Below are 26,385 nucleotides of genomic sequence, written 5' to 3'. Positions count from 1 at the left end.
AAACCATATACCCTCCTTTCAGGAAAGTGTTTCTGGCGCTCGTTGCAATGAATGCAAACCTGGATCATTTGCTCTCAGTCTCCAACACCCAGCTGGCTGCAGCCGTTGCTACTGCTCTGGAGTGTCTAATTCCTGCTCAGAGCTCCAAGGATTGGTCAGGATTCCAGTAAGAATACCTTCATAACCTACAACTAGAGGTAGACCAGTGCAAAACACCTCTCAGGCAGAAGAGGATTTTAAAATTTTATCCCTATAGAAAATTTAAACATATTGACTCTTTAAAATTAATGATAAGTTTATAAGCATTCACTAGGGTCCAATTGATGGACTGAAAAAGTAAAAAGGGATGAGGTCTTGGTCTTGCGTATTATAGTGGTATTGTTACTGGACCAGCTTTTCCAGAGACATGAGTTTGAATCCCACCATGGGAGCGAGGGCATTTAAATTCAATTAATTAATAAAGCTGGAATAAAATGCTAGTCTCATTAATAATGATCATGGAACCACTGAATTGTCGTAAAAATCCATTCAGTTCACTGAAATGTCCTTCAGGGGAAGAAATCTGCTGACCTTACTGGTCTCCCCTCCATGTGACTCCAGATCCACAGCAATATGTCGATGATTAACTACCCTCTGAAATGGCCTAGCAAGCCACTGTGTTGTGTCAAAGAGCAACAGAAAAAATAAGTATTGTGGGTGTACCTACACCTCAAGGGCTGCAGCGGTTCAAGAAGGCAGCTCACCACCACCTTCTTAAGGGCAGTTAGGGATGGACAATAAATGCCAGCCTTGCCAGTGATATCCACACTCAAGAATGAATTTTTTAAACTCACGAAGTTTGAAAAGCTGTGAAATAGATACTTACAGTTCAGTGGTATGTATGGGTGAAGTGGTAAGTTTTTTTTGTTATTCTTTCACAGGATGTGGGCGTTGCTGGCTAGGCCAGCATTTATTGCCCACCCCTAATTACCCTTGAGAAGGTTGTAGTGAGCTGCCTTCTTGAACCGCTGCAGTCCCTGTGGTGTAGGTATACCCACAGTGCTGTTAGGAAGGGAGTTCCAGGACTTTGACCCAGCGACAGTGAAGGAACGACAAAATATTTCCAAGTTAGGGTGGTGTGTGGCTTGGAGGGGAACTTGCAGGTGGCAGTGTTCCCATGTTTCTGCTGCCCTTCTCCTTCTAGGTGATAGAGGTTACGGGTTTGGAAGGTGCTGTTGAGGTACTCAGAGATACATGAGCTGTATAGATCATTCTTGACCATGAAATGTAAATGCCATTATTAAAAATAAATCTGTAGGTCTTGCTTTTTAGCAAGAAACTATTTAATTTTTGGAAATATTGCTTAATTTTTATCACTTAAATAGTCAAGCTGAATAAGATGCCGCAAAATCAGATAATTAGCTGTGACATTACAAATGAAGTGATTTCACAGTAGCCAGTGAAATATCATTTTAGATTGCAGTGGATAAGCTTGGTTCATCACTTATTGTAGCTGCAGATGTAGCAATGGCTTATGAAAAGAATACCGAAAATACCAGGACCTGCAATGTGAAAAATAATAATAATTAGTAATACTAGTTATGCTCAACATTGGATGACATTACATCTGTGTCTATGTAGCTGACCCTGACTCCCGACCAGCTGATAATGCATGTCGTCAACCAAGGCAATCTGACTGGTACAACAGAGGGCGTCTTCTCTCAGCCCCCAGAGACCTTGCTGGATGCTGCACTAGTACAGAGGCACCTCCAAACAGAGCCGTATTACTGGTCACTACCTGCCCAGTTCACAAGAGATAAGGTAAGAAAAGCAGGTGCGCACTGAATACCAAGGTGAACAAGTTCCTGAAGGGAGTCCAGGGTTATGGGGGGCAGACAGGAAAGTGGATTTGCAACCACAGCAAGATCAGCCGTCATCTTATAGAATGGTGGATCAGGCTGGAAGGGCCAAATGGCCTACTCCTGCTCCTAGCATTCTGCAACAAAGGGCCTAAAAGTCAGTGTATTAGCAAAACAATTAGCAAATAACAAGAAGACTGATATTTTCACGTAGAGAGAGAACTTTACTCCCTTTTAAGTGGCAGCGTTTTGTTTTTTTTATTCTGGACGCAGTGCTATGAAGTTAACAAAATGACTTACATGCTCCTGGAGGTGGAGAAACCCACCTTGCCAAGTAGTTTTATCCTTTGTCCAAGAACCATAGCTTTGCCAATGGGAGATATACATTGCTGCCATTGAGGTCTCAGCCTGTGTTTTAGGCTAACAGAGCACATTACACATCTGTGGACAGATGTGTGAAGTTCAAGCTATGTTACGTGTCAGGATGGATAAACTGTTAATCGAGGAGTCGGAGACATGGCTTCTTCAGGAGCATCACTGCCGAAGAGGTCGTGGACATTTGCCGTTCATCCAGATTAATGTGAATTATAAAGTACTCACAGTTTTATAGGCGATTGTTAAAAGAAATTCTGCTCTGAGCGCAGCTGTACTGCTACATAAGAGCTATAAAAGTTAACCAATAAAACAATCTACCCTTGCTTCAATAATTATATAGAGGCATTGTTTCCGAATATTCAGACTGTTCTTTCGGGCATAGTGGAAAGGGGTGAAAGGATTTGCAGGCTGATTAACAGTCGGACAGGTTGCTCCTTCCATGCCCATAACTATCTTTATACCAGCTAAAAGTTCAGCCCAATGAGTGGTCCTTAAAGGGAAGTACTGGGGCCACCACCAAAACAGTAAGTTCTTTAAAAAGCACTTAGCTGAGTGTAGAGCTGTGAGGTGGATGAGTGCTCCCCCCTTATTCACTGCAGTGCCAAAGACCCACACAATCATCACTCTCCGTCCCAATCACCCACCGTCCTCCCGATCGTACATCTCTTTCCTGATCACCCAGCTCCTTCCCAATCATCTCCTCCTGTCCGTTCTTCTGGTCAATCTTCACTAACGACCATTGGCAAAAATCTATTGGTATCAGATCTAAAATGATTAATTGAGCTGGGTTTTTGCTGCTTTCTTTTGCGGGAGCAAGTTCCATGCTTCTGCCACCCACTGTGTGAAGAAGTGTTTCCTGGGGTTCATTTTACAGGTTACCCACGGGCGGGAAAGCAGGCAGACGGACCAGTAAATTAGGACGCCATGCTGTTGGCCTGCCCCACCCCCACTGCGATTTTACGAGAGGTGTGGAGGTACAGGTGGGTCACCCACCTGTGGCCCAATTGAGGCCCTTAAGCGGGCAATTAATGCCCAATTTAGGGCTTCATCCCGCTGCCACTCTGATATAAAGGGTGGTGGGAGAGGCCTGCACCCAACATGCAGCCGGGCAGGTTTAACCCTGTAGGCTGCTGGTCAGTGATGGGGGAGTGCCTCCTTTACCCCTGCCCCAACCCCCCCCACCCCCGACCCTCACTGAGACCTGTTAGCTGGTCGCAGTGAGATCTTGGACTCACAGGAATGTCTGGGTCCATCACTGAACACCACATCCTTGACCTACCTGCAGTACTGGCAATGACCACTGCTGGTGTGCAAAGCTACTGGCCTCTGATTGGCCGGCAGCTCTATGAGGCAGGACTTCCTCCTGGAGACATACAGGAGTCCCGTCTCATACTAATTAAAGGGCCAAGCCCGAAAAATCTCAGCGGGGTGAGCCAGCTAAAAGGAGGTGAGCATGTCCCCAACATTTAGGCTGGGGCCTGGGGAGCTCTCCTTCAATGTAAAATCCAGCCCCTAACTTCTCTTCTGAACTGCCTAGTTCTGATTTTAAGGTTATGCCTCCTTGTCCTAGACTCTGCACCAGAGGAAAATTCTCTCTATCTACCCTATCAAATCTGCTGAAAGCCCTAAAATCTCAAATCAAATCTCCCCATAACCTTCTACGTCCCAGAGAAGGCAAGCCTAGTTTAAATAATCACCTCTCATAACTTAAATGCTGGATCCCTGGCAAAATTCTCGTGAATCCACACTGCACTCCTTCCAAGGCCAATATCTCCTTTCCGAGGTAAGGCATCTAGAACTGTACACCGTACAGTCACATGTGATCTAACCAGGGCTTCCTATGGCTCTAGTGAAACTTCCTATTTATATTCCTCTGGATGTAAAGATGAATGTTGCATTAGCCTTTTTGATTAATTTTGTACCCGACTACCACGCTTTAGTGATCCCTAAATCTCTCTGGATCTCCACTGTTCCTAGCTTTTCATCATTTAAACAATACTCAGATCTGTCTGGATTTTGTAAATGTAAATGTGTCACAAACTTAATATCAGGCTTGTCTCAGACCCATTTGCAATTTCGATGATATTGTCTTTGTTCTCTGTACAGTGTTAGGTAATTAGCCATAGTTCATGAAGGACCGTAGGCAACTCTCTCCATAAGAGCGAGACAGTTGGTTATGTATATAGCTTGAGGGGCACAACTCCACATCAAGCAAGGGCAAGATAAAGAGACAGGCCTCCCTGGACTACCACAATGATCACGATTTTAAAAACCCTGCAAACTTAAACCTCACAGGACCTTGAGATGTTAAACTCCTTCCTCCACAGCTTTTGGCTTACGGAGGGAAACTGAGATATGTAGCAGCATTTTATGCTTACGACGGCTCTGGAAACTTGAACCTGGAACCTCAGATCCTACTGAAAGGAGGTCACAGCAGCAAAATGGTAATTTACAGGAACATCCCGACTCCCGCAAATGGACAGCAAAGCAGAAACGAGATAGACCTGACTGAGGTAAGCCTGGTACCAAGTGAGTTAAACTATCAGATCTTGTTTTCTAATCACCGTTGCTTGCATTTCATTTTAATTGGTGCAAATTAAGACACATTTTAGAAAATAAGAAGTAATTGAAAGCCATTTCACATCTACCTACCTATCACTTACTTTAAATATTGTGAAAGTTTTACTGTAAATATTTCCATAGAAGTTCACAGCACAGAAGGAGGCTGTTAATTGGGGGTGAAATTGGACATGGGTGAGGCTGCAACTTTGCTTCAGACACACCTTATAGGCCTGATAATCAATTCCATTGACTTCAATAAAGTTGAATGTCAGGCAGGTCTTATTTGCTTTGTCACTCATGGGACATGGGCATTACTGGCTAGGCCAACATTTATTACCCATGCCTAATTACCCTTGAGAAGCTGGTGGTGAGCTGCCTTTTTTGAACCTGCAGTCCATGTGGTGTAGGTCCAATTTTCTGTACTTTGATACCACTGAGTGGCTTGCTAGGGCCATTTCAGAAAGCATTTAAGAGTCAGTCACATTGCTGTGGGTCTGGAGTCACATGTAGGCCAGACCAGGTAAGGACAGCAGATTTCCTTCCCTAAAGGCTATTAGTCAACCAGGTGGATTTTTATGACAATTGACAATGGTTTCAGGCCATCGTTAGACTTTTTTAATTCCAGATTTTTACTGAATTCAAGTTCCACTATCTGCTTCAAACCTGGGTCTCCAGAGCATTACCCCTGGGTCTCTGGATTGCTAGCCCAGTGACAATACCACTACACCACTGCCTCCCCCCCTTAGGCAACTGATACCATTCTCCGTGTTGAGTTACAGCCCATGCCTAATTTCATCCCTTTGTGTCCTGTGCTGGCTCTTTGCTCATCATTTTTGTGTCAGCTCCTACCGATATAGCGATCCAAAACTGATCCTATTTCCCAGCTCCCTTCCCTTAGGCCTGACTCTTTCACTGCTCTAACATTTATCCAATTTTCCCTGAAGAGTTAAGATCTTATTGAAACATATAAGATCCTGAGGGGATTTGATTAGGTAGATACCGGGAGGATATTTCCTCTTGTGGGAGAGACAAGAGCCAGAGGACACAGATTAAGACTAAGAGGTCTACCATTTCAGATGGAGATGAGACCTTTTTTTTCTCTCAAATGGTCGTTAGTCTGTTGAATTATCTTCCCCAGACAGCAGTGCAGGCTGGGTCATTGAATTTAGTCAAGGCTGAATTAGACAGATTTTTGATAGACAAGGGAGTCAAGGGTTATGTGGGGGACAGACAACATAGTGGAGCTGAGACGGTAACCAGATTAGCCATGATCTTGTTGAGTGGCGGAGCAGGCTCGAGGGGCTGAATAATCTACTCCTGCTCCTGAGTCCCATGAGTTACAGTGGTCTTTGCCTCAAATACTCAGTGTAGCAAACTATCGCATATTTTTAAAAGCTCTCCGTGTAAAGAAATTTCTCCCAACTCCCGACTCTTTTGACCTCCTCATGTTGACCTCCGCGTGTCCAACTCAAGGGGCTTGCTTCAGCTCACTTTCTAATTGGTGCTAATTTCTTTATCACCATATTCCCCATCTTAATTCAATTTTTTTTCCACCTGATTTGCTAATATGCAAATTCTTTTCATTGGGATTGAAATTCAATTAAAACATCTCCCGCCTGACTGGCTAATGTGCACATTTCTTCATTGTGATTCAAAATTTAATTGAAACCTGGCCAGATGCGAATTTTTTAGAAAGGGGAAGGCGAACCAGTCCAAAAGCTTGAAATACCTTCTCAGGAAAAGAAAGTTGCTTAATGTCAGTTTTCCCCATCAGCCTCTCAACAGCAGCTAGGAAATTAAAACATTCATAGCTTAGGGGACATATAAAAATGCTTAAGAAATTACTTAAAGCTTAACCACAAAATGGACCACTTTCTGTTTTGAACGTGAGGTCTAACCTTGGTGTTGGATCTAGCACACTGGCATGTCATCCACTTCAAACTGCTCCGCACCACTGCCAACCTGCTATGACCCCTTTTCAGGGCCTCTCTGACCTGTTCTGACCACCTCACCCCATTCTTCAGCTCTCATGGACCCCCCCCAATCCTGGGGGCCCCAGGACCAGAGCTGCCCAACCCCCAGTTCAACCCATTCTCACAAATCTCCCCATGCCACTTCGCCAAGCCCCTCTGGGAATCTTTTCAGCCAAGCTAATTTCCAGCTCTAAATACACTTACACAGCACTGCAAATTTGTGTCACTGGTATAAAGTTTGGCCCACCGGAATTCAGGCCTGAAGGTCATTAACAAGTGCATAGTAGGAGAATTCCGTGCTGGGATGTGACTCTGAAATTGAGAGATCACTAGACAGATTGGGGCAGAACTTCAAGCTGGTGGCTGTGGTTCTCAGCACATGTGCCCCTAATGCTGCCAGCTACCTGGCATACCTCTTACCAGGACTGACAGACTTGAGAAGTTACACTTTGATATCCCCAAGCCTCTGCAGTCCCAGTGCCCATTGAGTTTGAACTACTGCCAAAATCTCCATTACTGCAATTCTCTCTGTGTGCTGGAAGAGCCTAGGACTTGTTGCCCCACTGCCCCTCCACCCTCACAACTCCACTCCCACCCTACAAACCACCACCCCCACCCAACTCCCACCCCCCAACCCCCACCCCTGCCTCTCCATCTCGACCGTAGAAAGCAAGCTAGGGGCCAATTTGTATTATAAGTGGATGGTGTGTGGAGCAATTGTGGTGCCCACACATGTCCTTGGCAAGTCCCAAAGCCATTTTGAAAGTGGGGATGCGAAACTCAGCAACTGCTCCATTGAGCTCCATCAGACATCAGAGCCTAAATTCAGGAGGGTGAGGGTACAATCATGGGAGGGCAGGTGTGGAGAAACTGACAGTTGGTGTAAAGATTTTTGATATGTTAACAGGGGTGTTCATGCTCCTTTTGGCCCTGTAAAAATCATTTCTAATAATGGAAACATACCAGTCTTGATTTGAACCTAGCACATTCTAAGCACCACCCAATGAGGATCTTAAAATTATCATCGGGCAAGTGGACAGCTCTGAAAGATGGGAAATAGAGGGGCCAGTTACCAGAAACGCATTGGGAATGGGTCATCTGATTGGCCGGCAGATCTCTGAGGCGGGCCTTCCCCCCCGAGTGAGGGGCGCAAGTCTCGCCTCCAGCCAATCAATGCGTGTTGGAGGGTTAAATGGTTGCAGGGCAGGCAGTATCGGTGGGGATATGTTCTCCACCAACTCCTCGGATGGAAGAAAGGGAAGCCCCACTTTGCCAAATATCCTGGCCAATGTTTTTAGTGTGCTGGCCTATATCTGGCCCTCCAGTTGGAGCTGCCATGTTTTGAGTGGCTCATCATTGTATCAGATTGAGAGTGTTAATATGTGCCCGATCAATACCTAGCCCTGTGCTTCCTGCCCTTCTCCGCTTCTACCTGCTGTCTTTTGTAATTAATGAAACATTCTTTAGAATTTAATATATTGCATTCCCTATGTGTGGGTTTTTTTTTCATATTTTAAAGGAAAGTTGCTTTTGCAGAATTAGATAGATCTCTTCGGAGGTACAGCTCCTCTTAAATTGCTACTTGCATTTCATTTTCTAACAAAAGCTTTGTTCACACTTTCTATTTTTTTTCTGGTTCCAGCTAGTGATAAACTGCAGTTTGAATGGGATCCAGCACGAAAATACATGGTGCCCATTTAAGTTAGTGCTGCAGAGAACCCCCAGCGCATAACCGGCGGCTGCATTCTGTGTTGTGATATGAATGAATTACTCTAAGAAGAAAGGCCATTTCGATCCACAAATTAATGAGCATGGAACAGTTAGGCCCTTACAGTCTCCTTTCCTGTGGTTTATCATTGGATTAAATAGTGCATTTTTTTTTTTCCTCCTTAAAGGGAACATTTGATCTACATCAAAGGTTTTAGATGTAGCAAAATTAATGGCCATATTATGGATTAAAGTCTATTTCACGTCAGAAATAATGCACAGTACAAAAATTAATTGCTGGAAGAAGAGCCTCGTAAATGTTGAAGTGTTGATCTGTGAACACTTATTTCAACACTATTAAATACAGGGCATGAGGAGTGTAACTACTGGGTGTAATAAAGTCAATGGACCCAGTTCGTACAACACTGATCACTATAGCATGGGGCACAGCGCAGCCACAAATGAAAGAACTCTGCTTAGATTTGATCCAAGCCTGTCCTTTGGCTCTATAGATAAAATAGATGCTACACATGCCACAAATGTCCAGGCAGGGTTTGATCCTAATCGGCGTGAAGTCTGCCCTGTTGGAGGCATAGGCAGTATGATTGGAGTCAGCGTCCACGTACTGTGGCTGTAGCTTTCCCATTTTAATAACTCTCTCAGAACTCTGTCGGAAAGCGGGATGTGTGCATGTACGTACGTCTGGTCAGGCCGTGGCGAAGTTTCGCCAAAGTGTCCCTTTCCCACAGCCGACTAGCCTGCTCACAGTCCCCTGTCTAGGCACAGACACAGAGAATAACCGTTTGAGCAAGCTGTTGAAAGATTGTGAAATGTTATGCCAGCACGAGTCTTAAAAAGGGAAAAGCAGATGTGAGGGTGGGGTCGTCGTCAGGGGGGAGGGGGTGTTTTAAACCTGGCAGTAGTAAATTGACTGCCCTTTGGTGGAAAGGAAATCCATGGAGTGTGCCAGAACTTCCCTTTTCCAGTTTGATGGCCATGTTGCAAATAATAATCAACTTTAAGAGAGCGGGGGAGAGGTTAAAAATAGGAGGTGCCAGAAACAACCTTTTATAAATACTCCTGAATTCGAATGCAGTTGCAGACCTCATCAGGCCACCCTTGCTCAGCTTTGTCAAAGAATTGATGGTCTAATAATGACAACCTTCAAAAGAAGAACCTGCTTCACTTTGAATAGAAAGCTCTTCAGTGATCGGTGGGATGAGCGCTGAACGTTATTTGATCTCTTCCTGTTAATAGTGTTTGAAGTTTCTAATACCCTTTCATTTTTACAGCACGAGTGGAAGTATTTCAATTCAGTCTCTGACAAACCAGTCACACGTACTGATTTCATGTCAGTGCTCAGCAACATTGAGTACATCCTGATTAAAGCTTCCTATGGCACTGGGCTCCAGCAGAGCAGGTAAGGAATGTAATTAGCTAACGGTGAATTAGAAGCATGAATAAAGTTACAGGGCCATGGGAATAGAGCAGGCGAATGGGACTGATTGGATTGCTCTTCAGAGAGCCAGCGCGGACTTGATGGGCTGCATGGCCTCCTATTGCATCCTATTTTCTATATTGTGGTTTTTAACCGTGGTTGTGGGTTTTTGATGTGAAGTGAAGAGAAAAGATGGATACTGTCACTTGCGTGATTAAAGCAAAATGCTGTTGTGGGCATTACTTATGGTTCATTAGGCTGAATTTTAGTGCCAGGGCCCTGATCCCTTCACCAGGCCGAATTCCAGGTCAGGAACCTAAATGTGGCCGTGCGGGACTCTGAAAGAGATTTTCGAGGAGGTGACCAATTACAAGGCCACCTCTGGAAGCCCCGACCAAATAAGGACGTCGGATGGGCAGCACTGCAGGGAGTGCCAAGGGGAGTGACCCACATTCTGGGCGGGTGGCAACCCCAACAGGAGAGGTGAACCCTGCCCCTGTAGGTGGGGACCGTGAGGGCGCCTCACATGGAGGTGCTCCCTGAAGACTTATAATTTGCACAATTCCAGAGGTGGCCTTGTAGTTCACTGGGCGGACACGCACGGGAGTCAGAGCTGCGCCCATCATTAATTAACAGGCCAGTTAAGGACCTTGACAACCCAATTGACGGCAATTTAACGTTGTCCGTGTGATTTTTTTTTGCTTGTCGCATGGGCAAAACGGGCAGTCGGGCAGTTTGCAAAACCTCATCCACGGGCGGGATAAAAAGGGTCAGCAGCATTGTAACTGAGAGTAGTGAGGAGTTTTGGAGATAACTTGCTGCTGGTGGCTTATTGAGACTTGGCAGCTTAATCTCTGATCAGGGCTTCATTTTTAGCATTTCCAGGCTTTATTTCAGGACTCATTGGTGTCTTCCAGGCCCCCTGAGGATTCGGACTGTGTGGATGTTTCCAAATATCAGACCGCCTTCTCCCTTACCCTGGGAATGGGGATTGTGCTCTCCGCTGGAGACACCTCCTCTGAGGAGGAAGAAAGGGGCAGAAGGGAGAGGCGGCCAGGTGTCCCTATGCAGCTTCCAGGGGAGGGACCTGTGGGAGGAGAGGCGCAGGCACAAGGGGCAGAGGGCCAGCAGGTAGTCCAAGGTGGAAGGGGCCGCAGAAGACGCCACTAACCTGCTGCCAGGGTTTACAGGCAGCGATGCAGCTACCTCAATATGTCCGAAGGAGGCTCCTCCTCTCAAGGGAGAGCTTGACCTCTGTTTGTCAGATGATTGGGCCTGAGATCAGCTCTGACTGTGTGGGTGGACACCCCATGCCAGTGGCTCTGAAGGTCACAGTGGCCCTCAACTTCTATGCCTCTGGTTCTTTCCTGGGCTCAGTGGGGGATCTGTGTGGAGTCTCCCAATCAGCTGCCCACAGTTGCATCCAGGTGGTGACAGAAGCTCTGTTCAGGCGGGTATTGATATTCCTTCATTTCCGTATGGACGAGGTCAGCCAGGCTGAGCAAGCCAGAGAATTTACAGTGATTTCTGGCTTCTCCCTCATCCAGGGTGCCATCGATTGCACAAATGTGACCAACAAGGTGCCAGCAGGTCAGCCGGGTGCCTTTGTCAATAGGAAAGGATTCCACTCCATGAACATGCAGATAGTGTGTGATCACAGGATGTAGATTCTGCAAGTCTGTGCAAAGTACCCTGGAAGCTCCCATGACGCTTACATCCTGAGACACTCCCAGGTGCCGAAGTTCTTCAGTGCTCCAGCCCGACTAGATGGGTGGCTGCTGGGAGGCAAGGGCTATCCCTTGAAAAGGTGGTTCATGACGCCTCTCTGCCACCCAAGAGCAGAGGCGGAGCAGCGTTACAATAGGAGTCTTGCCTCCACAAGGGCTGTGGTAGAGAGATCCATAGGCCTTCTCAAGATGTGCTTCCGATATCTGGACCGTTCAGAGGTGCAATGCAATACCCCCAGAGCGGGTATCACTGATTGTGGCTACATGCTGCGCTCTCCACAGTCTGGCACTGGCAAGGGGGGGACCCACTGGAGAAAGGGGATCTTGATGCAGCTGCACAGACCACAGAGGATGAGTCCAGTGGTGAGTCAGAAGAGGGGCACGGTGAGGAAAATGCTGAGGGCTTGGAGGCAGACCTCGGCAACCTTCAGGGAGGGAGGGACACCAGGGGCGCATTGATCCAATGCTCCTTCAGCTAGGCTGCCAAATAAGAACTAACACCTCATGCCAGGGCTGTTGCCTCCATCGTGGATCGCAGAAATGACCCTTTCCTTGGCCCCCAAGATACATTCAGTGCCTGTGCAATACAGTTTTGAGCCACCCACATCCAACATTACATACTGGCGTACCCTGCACCTTCAAAATAAATAAAGCATACTCAGGCCAATAACACAAAAGCAAATGTAATTTTATGTTGGAACTTACATAGTCTTGAACAGAAAAAAACCGGTGTTGGTAGTCACACTATTAAAAAAAGAAAAACAGAATGGGGGAACAAAAGATCACCAGTGACCAGTCCCTCTTGTGCTTAAGGTGCTTTAAACTTACATTTATGGGTGCTACGTCTAGGTGCTTCACCCTCGTTGGCACCAGCATTAGAGACAGCCTGCTGACTCTGGTGTCTTGTTGGCCTTGATGACCTTGGCGGTCATCCTCTGGCCAGTGGAGCCTGTGCTGGCCCCACCTGGGATGGAGCGGCCAATGCCACGGACTGACATCTCCCCTGTTGCCACAACCTCAGATGCTACGGTCACTGGCAGAGGGGCGGAGGAGCTGCTGCCATTGCCCGGAGTGCCCTGAGAGGAGCAGAGACAACAAGCAGCTCGTGCGCCAATGTGATGTTGCTCTGGACCTCCCTGCCCACCATTGATGGATGGGCACCTAGCTGGGGTAATGGGTGTCCCATCCACCTCACACACACACACTGACCGACCGAGGTCATTGCCTGTGTGAGGGCTTGCAGGTCCGAGTGCAACCCCGGGAACCCCTGATTCTGTTTCTGGAGCAGCCTCTCCATGAGCGTCGCCACTCTGTCCATGGAGGAGGTATTGTGCTTGGCCATGAGTGTCAATGCAGTGCTCATGCTCCACATGGACTCCTCCTTCATGGAGATCATGGCACGCAGACCCTCATGGATCTCCGCCAGATCCTCCCGCAGAGCTCGCTGGACATCTAGCATCTGCTGCCGAATGGACGACTCGAGGCCCATCATCAGCCTTTGACTGAGCATCGTCCTGGTCTCCAGCAGTCCTCTAACTGCCGGCGCACTGGGCACTCTCTGCCTCCGCTTGCACCTCAAGCGAGTGTGAAGTGCCCTCACCAATGTGCACGGAGATACTAGCCACTAAACTAATGCCCACTGAGGTGCTGGTATCTGCACTGGTGCCTGCTTCAGAGAGCAGGTGTGACCCAGGTGCAAATGACGCCTGGTGGTCCTCCAGGGTCAGGGGTGGCCCTTCAGGGTCCGGAGATCGAACGCCTGCTGGTGAACCTAAAAGGGAGAAGAAGGACATGTCATTAGTTAAAGTCATCAGACTGTCACTGTGTATGCCAGGCACCCTGGTGAGACAATGGAGATCTGCATCATGAAGCCCTCGTCTTTCAATGGGGACTCCAGGTTCGAGGCTCACATCAATGAAGAGACTGCACTAGAATAGTTGCACAAGCCGAAATTCTCACCTCAGTGCACTGCACTCCCAGCCGCTTGACCGAGGTGCATGGTGCCTCTTGAGCTCCAAGGCCACCTGCTCGTACCGGGAGAGGATGAGGAGGTGTGGAGGTCCTCCGCCAGGCCGCGGCATCTCAATGTTGTTGTGGGATGTCTTCTCCTGAAAGGACAGAGGAGCATTGATTAGTCCATTCGGTACCTGCAGCGCCATTGCAGCCTGGCCAACCCCAACTGAGGAACAAAAACAGAATCACCTGGAAAAACTCAGCAGGTCTGGCAGCATCGGCGGAGAAGAAAAGAGTTGACGTTTCGAGTCCTGTTGAAGGGTCATGAGGACTCGAAACGTAAACTCTTTTCTTCTCCGCTGATGCTGCCAGACCTGCTGAGTTTTTCCAGGTGATTCTGTTTTTGTTTTGGATTTCCAGCATCCGCAGTTTTTTGTTTTTATTTTTGTTTTTATCCCAACTGAGGAACACCTTGCATAGACCTCAAGCCTCAAGGCACTCAGTCAAAGCAGGCAGGGCTCAGCCCCTTCCCAGCGCCGGTGTGATTGACGGTTGTCACTCACACTGTAACACCCCTGAGCTCCATGGGGGGATGGCCAGCCTAAAACAATTGAACACACTGACCCATGGCAACACGGTTCTCACCCTTCCTGAATGCAGCAGGTCATTGAAGCGCTTCTGGCACTGCGCCCAGGTGTGCTGCACCACATCATGGCTGCTCACCTGGGCTACCACCTCCTCCCATGCCTTCTTTGTGAGCTGCAATGGCCTCCTCCTCCCATCTCCGGGGACAAGGGTGTCCCTTCTGGCAGCCACCTCCTCCAGGAGGGCAGTGAGGCACTTGTTGGAAAAATGGAGGGGCTGAGTGCCCCTTCAACCTGCCCTCCTGCCTGGCGTTTGCTGACACACTGGACTCCATCCTTGTAACAGCAGACAGACGTCCTTCCCTGGCAGCCTTTCTGGCCACCGGGCCTCCATTGGACACGGCGCTGACAGGCCCCCGCCCCCAGTCAGCCCTTCCCGGCCAGTGACGAGCTGCGTTTTAGGCCTGCCAGTGTGAAATCGCGGTCGGGTCCCAATCGCGGGCTGTGGTTGGATTTCCAAACGCCTTCGCCCGCCCCGGCCGAGCCCGCCCAATGAGGGCAAAATTCTACCCAATGAGATCTCCTCTCATTCTTCTAAACTCCAGTGAATACAGGCCTAGTCGGCCTAATCTCTCTTCATTCGACAATCCTGCCATCTCAGGAATCAGTCTGGTGAACTTTCGCTGCACTCCCTCTATAGCAAGCATATCCTTTCTTAGGTAAGGAAACCAAACCTGCACACTATACTCCAGGTGTGGTCTCACCAAGGCCCTGTACAGCAGCAGTAAGACATTCTTGCTCCTGTACTCAAATCCTCTAACTGCTTGCTGTACCTGCATGTTTGCTTTCACTGATTGGTGTGCAAGGACGCCAGGTCCCTTTGTACATCAACATTTCCCAATATATCACAATTTAAATAATACTCTGCCATTCTGTTTTTCCTGCCGGATTAGATAACTTCCCACTTATCCACGTTATACTGCATCTGCAATGTATTTGCCCACTCACTTAACCTGTCTAAATCTTCCTGAAGTCTCCTAACACCCTCCTCATTACGCACGTTCCCACCAAGTTGCATGTCATCAGCAAACTTCAAAATACTACATTTGGTTTCCTCATCCAAATCATTGATATATACTATAAGTAGCTGGGGCCCAAGCACTGATCCCCGCGGTACCCCACTAGTCACCACCTGTCATTCCGAAAAAGACCCATTTATTCCTGCTCTACATTTCCTGTCTGCTAACCAATATTCAATCAATGCCAATACATTACTTCCAAAACCATGTGCTTTAATTTTACACACTAACCTCTTATGTGGAACTTTATCAAAATCTTTCTGAAAATCCAAATACACCACATCCACTGGTTCTCCCTTAGCTACTCTGCTAGTTACGTCCTCAAAAAAACGCAGTAGGTTTGTCAAACATGATTGCCCTTTCATAAATCTATATTGACTTTGTCTAATCCCGTTGATATTTTCGAAGTGTCCTGTTATCACATCCTTTATAATAGACGCTAACATTTTCCCTACTACTGATGTTAGGCTAACCAGCCTGTAATTTTCTGCTTTCTCCCTCCCTCCTTTTTTAAATAGTAAGGTTACATTTGCCACTCTCCAATTTGCTGAGACTGTTCCAGAATCTACAGAATTTTGGAAGATGACAACCAATGCATCCACTATTTCCATGGTCACCTCCTTTAGTACCCTGGAATGTAAATGATCAGGCTTGGGGATTTATCGGCTTTCAGTCCCATTTATTTCTCCAGCACTGTTTTTTTAATAATATTACTTTCCTTCAATCCCTTCTCCTCTGTAGACCCTTGGTTCCCTCATATTTCTGGGAAGTTATTTGTGTCTTCCTCCGAAAAGACAGACTAAAGTAGTTGTTTAATTGCTCTGCAATATTCTTGTTCTCTGTTATAAATTCTCCCACTTCAGCCTGTAGGGACTTAGATTTGTCTTCACTAATCTCTTTCTTCTTACATACTAATAGAAGCTTTTACAATCCGCTTTTATGTTGCTTGCAAGTTTACTCTCGTACTTTATTTTTCCCCTCTTTATCAATCTCTTGGTCCTCCCTTGCTGAATTCTAAACTGCTTCCAATCCTCAGGCTTGCTACTTTCTCTAGCAACTTTATATTTAGATCTTTGGATCTAACACTATCCTTAATTTATTTTGTTAGCCATGATTGGGCCACTTTTCCTGTTATGTTTTTGTACCAGAAAGGAATATGTAACTGTTGCAATGCATACATTTGTTCCTTAAATATTAGCCATTGTCTAGCCACCGTCATGCCTTTTAATGAAGTTCCCCAATCTATCTTAGCCAAATTGTGCCTCATACCCTCGTAGTTTCCTTTGTTTAGATTTAGGACCCCAGTTTCAGATTGGACTACTTCACTTTCCAACCTAAGGAAGAATTCTATCATGTCATGGTCACTGTTCCCTCAAGGACCCTACAAAACAAGATTATTTAATTAACCCCTTCTCATTGCAGAAAACCAAATCTAGGATAGCTGTTCCCAAGTCGGTTCGTCGACATACTGGTCTAAAAAAACAGTTAGAAAAGTTAAGAAGATGTAGTTGCACAGCCAGGCAAAGGAGAGTGGAAGACAGTTTAAGAGGTCATGTGCTATATCTTTATTAAAGCTACAGCAGTTTTCCTTGGGTAATATTACTGGATTTTTATAGTTGAACATCTATAAGGGATGCCAGAATTTTTCCATCAGTGATTTGGGGGCAGAGCCTGCTCGCCGACAGGAAAATGGCGCGGGATGACATCAGGAGGAATCCCCAACGTCATCCCGCCCCATTTAAATATTCAGGCAGGCGGGCGGACAGCAAAATCAGCTGCGGGCCCGCTGACCTGTCAATGGCCAATTGAGGCCATTGACAGGATTATTAAGGTAATTAAAGGCCCGGCCCGGCCCATCCAACCTTAAGGCTGGCGCACAGGCCAGGAGCCCCAGCGGGAAGGAGAAAAAACATGAAACCTCATCCACTGGCGGGATGAGGTTTCATGTCCGTTTTTAAAATCTTTAATAAAGTTTATGTCATATTTATTAATATGTCCCATCTCATTGTCATGTGACATTGTCACATGAGGGGGACATGTCCCCGAGGCAGCACTTAGTCTCAGGGAGCAGTGCACTCTTTGACAGTTGGGGAATCCCTCCTCCACCCCCGCACAGGAAGCGCATCGCGCATAGCACTTCCCGTCGGTCAGGCCTTAATCAAAATGGCTGCCGGGCCCGTTTCAGCGACGGAGTTCAGCTGCCCGCCGGCTGCCGAGCCAGTGGGGCCCGCCCGCCCATCAAGGGCTAAATTCTGCCCGGCGTGTTGTCTGGAAGGTGTTTACTTGTGGGCCTGACCAAGTAGGGAGTCTTTTGGGGAAATGTTTTGTAAGACTAATTTTAACTGTGTAACTGCAATCTTGTGTGCTTAAGTTTTCTTTTCTTTTTGTTAATAAAACTTTTGCCTTTATTTTTTAAAACCCCAAAAGCATTACTGGACTTCTTGCAGCTGAGATCAGTACATTTTCTTCTCCTTTCCAGAGTACAAAAAAAAAAGCCAAACCTAGGATTTGGTTTGCTCAGCAATTAACATCTGCTGTGGTCACAACAGTACACCCAAAGTGCTGTTAGGGAGAGAGTCCAGGTTTTTGATCCAGTGACGGTGAAGGAACGGCGATATATTTCCAAGTCAGGAGAGTGTTTGGCTTGGAGGAGAACTTGCATGTGTCTATTGCCCTTGTCCTTCTAGGTGGTAGAGTTTGGGTGATAGAAGGGATCGTCGACAGTGCTATCAAATAGCACTTGCTTAGCAATAGCCTGCTCACCGATGCTCAGTTTGGGTTCTGTCAGGATCACTCAGCTCCTGGCAGAACCCAAACTGGGCGTCAGTGATCAGGTTATTGCTAAGCAAGTGCCGCTTAATAGCACTGTCGATGACCCCTTCTACCACTTTTCTGATGATCGAGAGTAGACTGATGGGGATGGTAATTGGTTGGGTTGGATTTGTCCTGCTTTTTGTGGACAGGACATACCTGGGAAATTTTCCACATTGTTCTAACTGATCTGGAACAGATTGACAAACCTGCAGTTAATTCTGGAGCACAAGTTGGCAGTATTATTGTGGAATATTGTCAGGGCCCATAGCCTTTGCTGCATCCAGTACCTCCAGCCATTTCTTGATATCGCATGGAGTGAATCGAATTGATTAAAGACTGGCATCTGTGACGCTGGGGACCTCCGGAGGAGACTGAGATGGATCATCCATTCGACACTTCTGGCTAAACATGGTTGTAATCAGCCATGCGTTGTGTTTGGAAATGCAGTATACATTGAAAATCATTCATGCGTGGGAGTGCTTATAAAAGCAGTGATCCAATGGGCTCAGTGAAAGCAGTGATCAGGGAAAAAGGAAGTTCGCAGGCTTTAAATGGACAGGCGATGAGGTTCGAGCTCAGTGTTACTCCCACCATCCTGTGAAGTCGAGACAGTTTTATTTCACCTTTTGACGTTTATTTTTCATGTGGCAATGGATTTGTCAGACAGGGTGCATTTCTGGGGTTGACAATTAATTGGTGATGGGGTTGATTTGGATTCTTAGAACGAGGGACCAGCAGAGTGTACTGGTCAGTCTGTTATTTTAGAGCGGAGACGATAGCGTAGTGGTAATATTGCTGGACTAGTAATCCAGACGTCCAGGCTAATGCTCTGGGGACCTGGGTCCAAATCCCGCCTTGGCAGCTGCTGGAATTTAAATTCAATTCATAAAAGAATCTGGAATATCAAACTAGTCTCAATAATGGTGACCATGACAACTATCATTGATTGTTGTAAAAACCCATCTGGCTCACTAATGTCCTTTAATGAAGGAAATCTGCCGTCCTTCACAGGTCTTACCTACATGTGACTCCAGACCCACTGTAATGTGGTTGACTCTTTACCCTTAACTACCCCTTGAAAGGGCCTAGCAAACCACTTAATTCAAGGGCAATTATGGATGAGCTACAAATGCTGGCCATGCCAATGGTGCCCACATCCAATGAAAGAACTTTTAAAAAGTACCCCACGTTCCCCCCCACCCCTACCCCTTGCTATTTTGAGGCCCCCTGCCTCATTTAAAATGTAGCAGGTGAGCTCCGGGTCGCTAGCAGGCAGCTTACTGGATTCAGGCCTCAAGATTAGGCCAAAGTCACCACCAACAAGTAAGTTTCAGAGAGGGGGTTGGTTTGTGAGATTGGGCAGTGAGGTCCTGGGGTAACAATGGCCCAGATTATTTTTGTGGGACCCGTTACTACTCTGTTAGCATCAGGTGATTGCAGCGAAAATTGACCCCAAGGCCCTTAATGGTTCTTTTCTTTTATTAGAGAAATAAGCTGCAGAGTTTAAATATCTACATTTTACAAAGCAACAAACATTGCCTATTGGTTCACATCATGAATTTTAAAAAAAGTAAGTTTATGCTGAACGTCCTCACTTTGCCAGGATTTCTAATATCACCATGGAGATTGCGCTGGAGGAAGATGAAACTCATGCAACACGAGATCGTGCACGTCAGATTGAGATCTGTGACTGTCCCCCTGGATACGCAGGCCTCTCATGCCAGGTACCAATGAACTGAGTTATACTGCCAGTGCTGCATCATTGTCTGCTCAGTACCTTTTAATAACCTTTACCCAGTTAAGATCATACTGCAGCCAAAATGGTGTCATTGCAACCCTCTGGCTAGAGCTGGCTGGAGCTGAGAACCATTGAAAAGCCGCAGCAGATTGTAATTTGATGTTGACTGGTTTTTATGTTGAGTCAGTTTAAAATTCCACAGTATTATTGGGTCCTCGGTGAAGGAATAGAGGGTTGTGCATCCAAGTTTATGGGTGACACTAATTTGGAACTCCCTTCCTGAAAGTCGTTGGATGCCAGGGAATTCGGAGCTTTCGAGACTGGGGATAGATGACTTTTGGTAGGTAAAGGAATCAAGGGATGTCGAGCAAAGGCAGGAAGATGCGGCTCAGGGGCAGGTCAGCCATGTTCTAATTGATGGTGGGGCAGCCGAGGGTGTTTGGCCTCCTAGGTTTTCATGTAGAGCCCATGCTCTTGACATAAACGTCAGAGCCTGGTCTTGGGGTAGGGATGATTTCCAACTCGTGCCCACCCATTTCTCGTCTGAGAAGTGTGGCTGGCAGTAGAAAATGTAGGGTTGTTGTGTGCACGAAGATTCCTCAGCCAACCCACTGATACCCGAGGTCACCGTCAACTGGGCCAATAAATGGGCATGCCTGAAATGTCTGTGCCACTGTTTAAATGTGCAAATTAGTGCCCCATGCCATTGTGTTCGTAATGTTGGTCCAAATGGAATTTGGGCTGCTTAACAGTTGGATAGTGAACACAACAACTATGAACCGTGGCTCTCATATTGTTTTTATCTTGCTAACTAACTGATGGACCCACTTGTAAGTGGAGCATGAAATGTAAAGCTACTCACAAGTAGAAGAATAACTATATATTTCTGACAAGATTTTTAAAAAAGTTGCAGATAATCTTCTAATGTTCAAGTAGTAATGTGCCTCCCAGATAAGTTGTTCAAACAGATTGGAGTATTATTAAGATATCCTCACAATTTTAAAAAAATGATCTTTGTTTTAGATATTTTAATTGCTGGGAGGTTTAAAATAACTTGCTTTGACAAACACGTTCCTACAATAAATATTGAGCTTTTTTAAACTGAGAAATGTGTATGAAAGCCTCTAGTCTCATAATGCAGACTCCAGGGAGACTGAAAGAGGTAAATCAGGAAGTGGGGTTTGGGGCATAAACAGAAACTGCTGGAAATACTCAGCAGGAGGGGAAGCCTCTGTAAAGAGAGAAACAGGGTTAGCAGAAATGTTTAATGAGTTTCTCTCTCCAGTGATGCCGCCTGGTCTGCTGAGTATTTCCAATATTTTCAGTTTATAGTTCAGAATTCCAGCAACCACAGTACTTTGCCTTTGTTGTAGGGTTTGGGGGTCAAGTTTGGGTTTTAATAAAAGCCTTTGATTGTAGGAGGAAGGAAGATCAGCAGGATGTAAAGGTCTCGGCAAATTCAAAGTCGAGCTTAAAAAAATCAGTTAAAATGCCAAATATTACACTGAGCCTTGTTGAGTCAAGACAAGTAGAAAAGGATGATCGATTCACCCAGAATGTATTTGTGGGGAATATTTTTCATCCAATCTGCCAGCAAGAAGCAGCTGTGTTTGGTTCTCCTCTTTCAGCTTTAAACCATTTGCCAGTGAAGTCACTGGAAGTAAAATTGGATGAGGTGTAAAATGGGTGACCAATGCGTTCCCTCAGTTTCCCACTGAGCGGCTTAGGTTAAAATTACCCTTGTCAGTGCGAAACCCTCTACTTAACCTCTTCACCGTTGACTTTGGTTTTTTTTTAAAGGAATGTGCTCCTGGTTTTTATAGACAGAAGATAGCGGATGGCCTACAATCTCTCGATATCACATGTGTCTCATGCCAATGCAACAACCACAGTAATGTCTGTGACCTTGATACGGGCAAATGTCAAGTAAGTGTCACTTATCAAGGGATATGCAAAGATTTACAAAACTGTAATCAAATTGAAGAGTACATCGTGCTTGATATGAATGCAATGACTGGATTCGATTCTAGAAATCACTCACTGTACACAGGGCAGAATTTAATGTTTGCAACGTGGATCCTGCTCGCCAACTGGAGAAGTGTCAGAATGCTCGCATTGCCTCCGTTGGGGAAGGCTCATTGGAATTAAGTACCCGTCAGGCAGTTAAGTGGCCAGCATTGGGCCTTTCCTGGGATTAAGAACCACAGAGGTGGAAATCCTGCCCCCATGGTCCTACCCCCACCGAAAGCAGCGGCAGTGAGATGAGACCCTTAAGTGGGCGATTAATGCAATTGCAAGTGGACAATTAGCATCCAGGCAGGAATGCCATCCATGAGTCTTCCCTCCCCACAGTTGATCAAGTAGAGACAGGAGGGCAGCGAGATCCCTACCCTTCCCACCTGATTAAATGCACCCACCCCCCACAATCACCAAACTCTCCACTGGGGAGCATTAAATTTCACCCACATTTTCTTTAATTCTCGTAACTAGGGAAAAGCATTCATTCTAAGTTAATTTACCAAGTACTGAAATGTAGGTGTTTTGGGGATTTAGGGATGCTTTAACTTTTAAAAGGAAGTATAAATGTCGTTCAATGGATTCACAAAATGATTTTGCACATACTGTCCTTAGTGTTTGGGTGTGCTCAGTGACGTGCAGCTTTTTTTTCATCACTGGTTCCCTTCCCATCTAAGTTTTCCTTCCTGCATTGTTAGTACAGTGGATGGTGAACTTGTGTCCAATTACAATCTGGCAATACATTGCAGCTCGAGCACTCTGTGTCATTGTGCTGCTTCTGGTCTGAGTCAGTTGTTTCCTATGATCACAGTGGGTTTTTTTTTTAATTCATTCATGGGATGTGGGCTTCGCTGGCTGGGCCAGCATTTATTGCCCATTCCTAGCTGCCCTTGGGAAGTTGGTGGTGAGCTGCCTTCTTGAACCGCCGCAGTCCATGTGGTGGGGTACACCCCCAGTGCTGTTAGGAAGGGAGTTCCAGGATTTTGACCCAGCTACAGTGAAGGAACGGTGATATATTTCCAAGACAGGATGGTGAGTGACTTGGAGGGGAACTTCCAGGTGGTGGTGTTCCCATCTATCTGCTGCCCTTGTCCTTCTAGATGGTAATGGTCGTGGGTTTGGAAGGTACTGTCTAAGGAGCCTTGGTGAATTCCTGCAGTGTATCTTGTAGATGGTACACACTGCTGCACTGTGTGTCAGTGGTGGAGGGAGTGAATGTTTGTGGATGTGACAGGAAAGTAACTGGTGTAAGTGGTTTGGCATTATTTTTCTCCCTGCCTTTTCTGAGGATGCTAAATAATATCAAGGAATGGTCCCTTGGCAGGGAAGTACATCACAGAATGGTCCCTTAGCACCAAGTAACATCGAGGAATGAACCTTTGGGGCTGATTGTCTTCTTATTTTTACATTTCTTTTCCTTATTCTTTCATGGGATGTGGGCACTGCTGGTAAGGCCAGCACATGTTGTCCATCCTTCATTGCCCTTGAACTGAATGGTTTGCTAGGCCATTTCAGAGGGCAGTTAAGAGTCAACCACATTGTTGTGTATCTGGAGACACATGTAGGCCAGACCAGGTTAAATCAGCAGATTCCCTCCCCTAAAGGACATTAGTGAACCGGATGAGTTTTTACAACGATCAGTGGTAGTTTAATGGTCACCTTTACTGAGACTAGCGTTCAGTTCCAGATTTGTTATTTGAATTTTAATTCCACCAGCTGCCTTGTGGGATTTGAAATTGTGTCCCCAGAACATTAGCCCGGGCCTCTGGATTGTTATTCCAGTGACATTACCGTGATATCATCTCCGTCTAAACATTACCCATTTTATTTTATTTATTTATTCAAGGCATGTCCTCCTTACTGGCTAGGCCGACATTTATTACCCATCACTAATTGCCCTAATGCTGTTGAATGTCAAAGGGATATCATTAGATTCTCTTGTTGGAGATGGTCATTGCCTGAAACTTGTGTGGTGTGAATGTTACATGCCACTTATCAGCCCAAACCTCAATAGTGTCCAGATCTTACTGAATTTGGATATGAATCCTCAGATACTGAAGCAGTCCGTGAATGGTGCAAAACATTTTGTAATCATCTGCAAACTTCTGACCTTATGATGGAAGGCAGTTCATTGGTGAAGCAGCTGAAGATGGTTGGGCCTAGTGCACTACCCTGAAGAACTCTTGTAGGAATGTCCTGGGACTGAAATGATTGATCTCCAACAACTACAACCATCTTCCTTTGTGCTCAGCATGAATCTAACCAGTGGAGAGTTTTCCCCCTGATTTCCTTCAATTTGATTCAGTTTTGCTGAGGCTTCCTGATGTCACTCGGTCAAGTGCTGCCTTAATGTCAAGGGCAGTCACTGTCACCTCCCTCTGGAATTCCGTTCTTTTGCCCATGTTTTGTCCATCGAATTATCAATGACAACCTCCATTATTTTGCTGGTGATAGAAAGTAGACTGATGAGGTGGTAATTGGCTGAATTGGATTTGTCCTACTTTTTGTGGACAGGACATACCTGGGCAATTTTTCATATGTCAGATTGATGCCAATAGCGGCACTGGAACAGCTTGTCAGGAGGTGCAGCTATTTTGTTGTCCAGGACCATAGCCTTTGCAGTATCCAGTGCCTTCAGCCATTTCTTGATATCACGTGGAATGAATGGAATTAGCTGAAGACTGGTATCTGTGATGCTGGAGACCTCAGGAGGAGGCCTGACTTGGATCATCCACTTATACCTCTGGCTGAAGATGATTGCAACTGCTTCAGCCTTGTCTTTTACACTGATGTGCTGGGTTCCCCCATCATTGAGGATGGGGATATTTGTGCAGCCTCCTCCTCCATTGAGTTGTTTAATTGTCCACCACCATTCACGCCTGGATGTGGCAGGACTGCAGAGCCTTGATGTATTTCATTGGTTGTGGGATCGCTTAGTTCTGTTATGAACATCCTGATTCTGCTGTTCAGCATGCATGTAGTCCTCTGTTGTAGCTTCACCTGGTTAGCACCTTAATTTCAGGTTCACCTTGTGTTACTCATGGCATGCTGTTCAACATTCCTCATTGAGCTAGGATTGACCACTGGCTTGATGGTAAAGTTAGAGTGAGGGCCTTGCTGGACCCATGAGGTGGTTGGATAAAGTTCTGCTGCTGCTGATGGCTCACAGCGCCCAGCTTGGAGTTGCTAGATCTGGTCTGAATCAATCCCGTTTAGCATGGTGGTAGTGCCACACAACATGATGTAATAATGAAAGAGAAAGGGAAATACTAACATTTATATAGGACATCCCAAAGTGCTTTACAGACAATGAAGGAAACATGGCAGCCAAATTGCACTGAGCAAACTACCACAAGCAGCAATGTGATGACCAGGTAATCCACTTTTAGTGATGTTAATTGAAGGATAAATAATGCTGAAGATACCATGGATATCGCCCTCGCTCTTCTTCCATATGGTGCCATGGTATCTTTCACACCCAACTGAGAGGGTGGTTTAACATTTTGGTTTAACATCTCATCTGAAAGGCAACATCTCTGACAGCAAAGGGCCCCCTCAGTACTGCAATAAACTGTCAGCCTTGACTAATGTGCTCAAATCATGCAACGTTCTAGCTCATGACAAATCAAGTGCTAAATATCAAATTATTTTGCTGATATAATTTGTAGATGTAATGACATCCCAGAGTTTTCCTCATTTTCGATTATAGATCAATCATCAGCTACTCCTTTGTTTCTTTGTGAAGCCAAATTTAAAAGCTCTGAAATCCATTATTGCTCTCTTGATGTAAGGCAGCGACCTGCCCTTCTGGGCACCAAGATTAACTATTAACTTTGATTTTAGAATAGCAATTTCAGCTGGAAATGGGAACGATTTCTGATTTTAATATTATGCACATTAGATTCCCACTTGTTAACTTTGTATTGACCGTTATTAAGCCCATGCAGGGGAATAAAGCTCTGATATAATAATTCTCCATTTTTAATAATGAAAAGCTCTCAAAGCATGACACTTAACTCAACCATGAGGCTTTCAGATAGCACAGGTGTAGCTAAACGCCTTTCATAGTGAAATGTTGGACTGGAAAGTAATACTTTAATTAGGAAGATGATCACTGTGTATGTAATTAGATTCTGCAATTGAATTAATCTATTAGAATTAAATATTCTGCAGTCACGATCACCTTTGCTGATGCTGATTTTCCAGTCAGCAAGCCTTTGGCGGTTGTGAAAGACAACAGCTATGCTCCTTTCGATAACTTCAGAGGGTCAGAGGTAACATCTTATTAACCTACTCCTATAGGTTGTCTGCTGCATATATGTAACATACTGGGCATGTCAAGATCTGTACTTTTTTGTTTTTTTAATTCTTGCTTTCATGGGAAGTGGGCATCGTTGGCAAAGCCAGCATTTGTTGCCCATCCCTAATTTCCCTTGGACAGAGTGGCTTTGAGGCCATTTCAGAGGGCAGTTAAGAGCCAACCACATTGCTGTGGGTCTGGAGTCACATGTGGACCAGACCAGGTAAGGATGGCAGATTTTCTTCCCTAAAGGGCATTAGTGAACCAGATGGGTTTTTATG

At 45.8% G+C, this 26,385-nt stretch overlaps 1 protein-coding gene across 1 annotated transcript in view; it reads left to right on the top strand.

The window, feature by feature from the left end:
* lama1 (laminin, alpha 1) overlaps positions 1-26,385 on the top strand; it is a 327,154-nt gene that overhangs the window by 185,640 nt on the left and 115,129 nt on the right. Inside the window, exons 24-29 of the mRNA XM_078541251.1 lie at positions 23-166; positions 1,621-1,800; positions 4,541-4,726; positions 9,748-9,875; positions 19,654-19,774; positions 21,589-21,714. Of these exons, the coding sequence (XP_078397377.1) occupies positions 23-166; positions 1,621-1,800; positions 4,541-4,726; positions 9,748-9,875; positions 19,654-19,774; positions 21,589-21,714 (885 nt within the window). The remainder of the gene's footprint in view (positions 1-22; positions 167-1,620; positions 1,801-4,540; positions 4,727-9,747; positions 9,876-19,653; positions 19,775-21,588; positions 21,715-26,385) is intronic.

This window comes from Cetorhinus maximus, chromosome 4, assembly GCF_964194155.1.
Source record: "Cetorhinus maximus chromosome 4, sCetMax3.hap1.1, whole genome shotgun sequence".
NCBI classification, from domain to species: domain Eukaryota; kingdom Metazoa; phylum Chordata; class Chondrichthyes; order Lamniformes; family Cetorhinidae; genus Cetorhinus; species Cetorhinus maximus.
The sequence above is the reverse complement of the archived record's forward strand: the minus strand, read 5'-3'. Positions and strand labels throughout refer to the sequence as shown.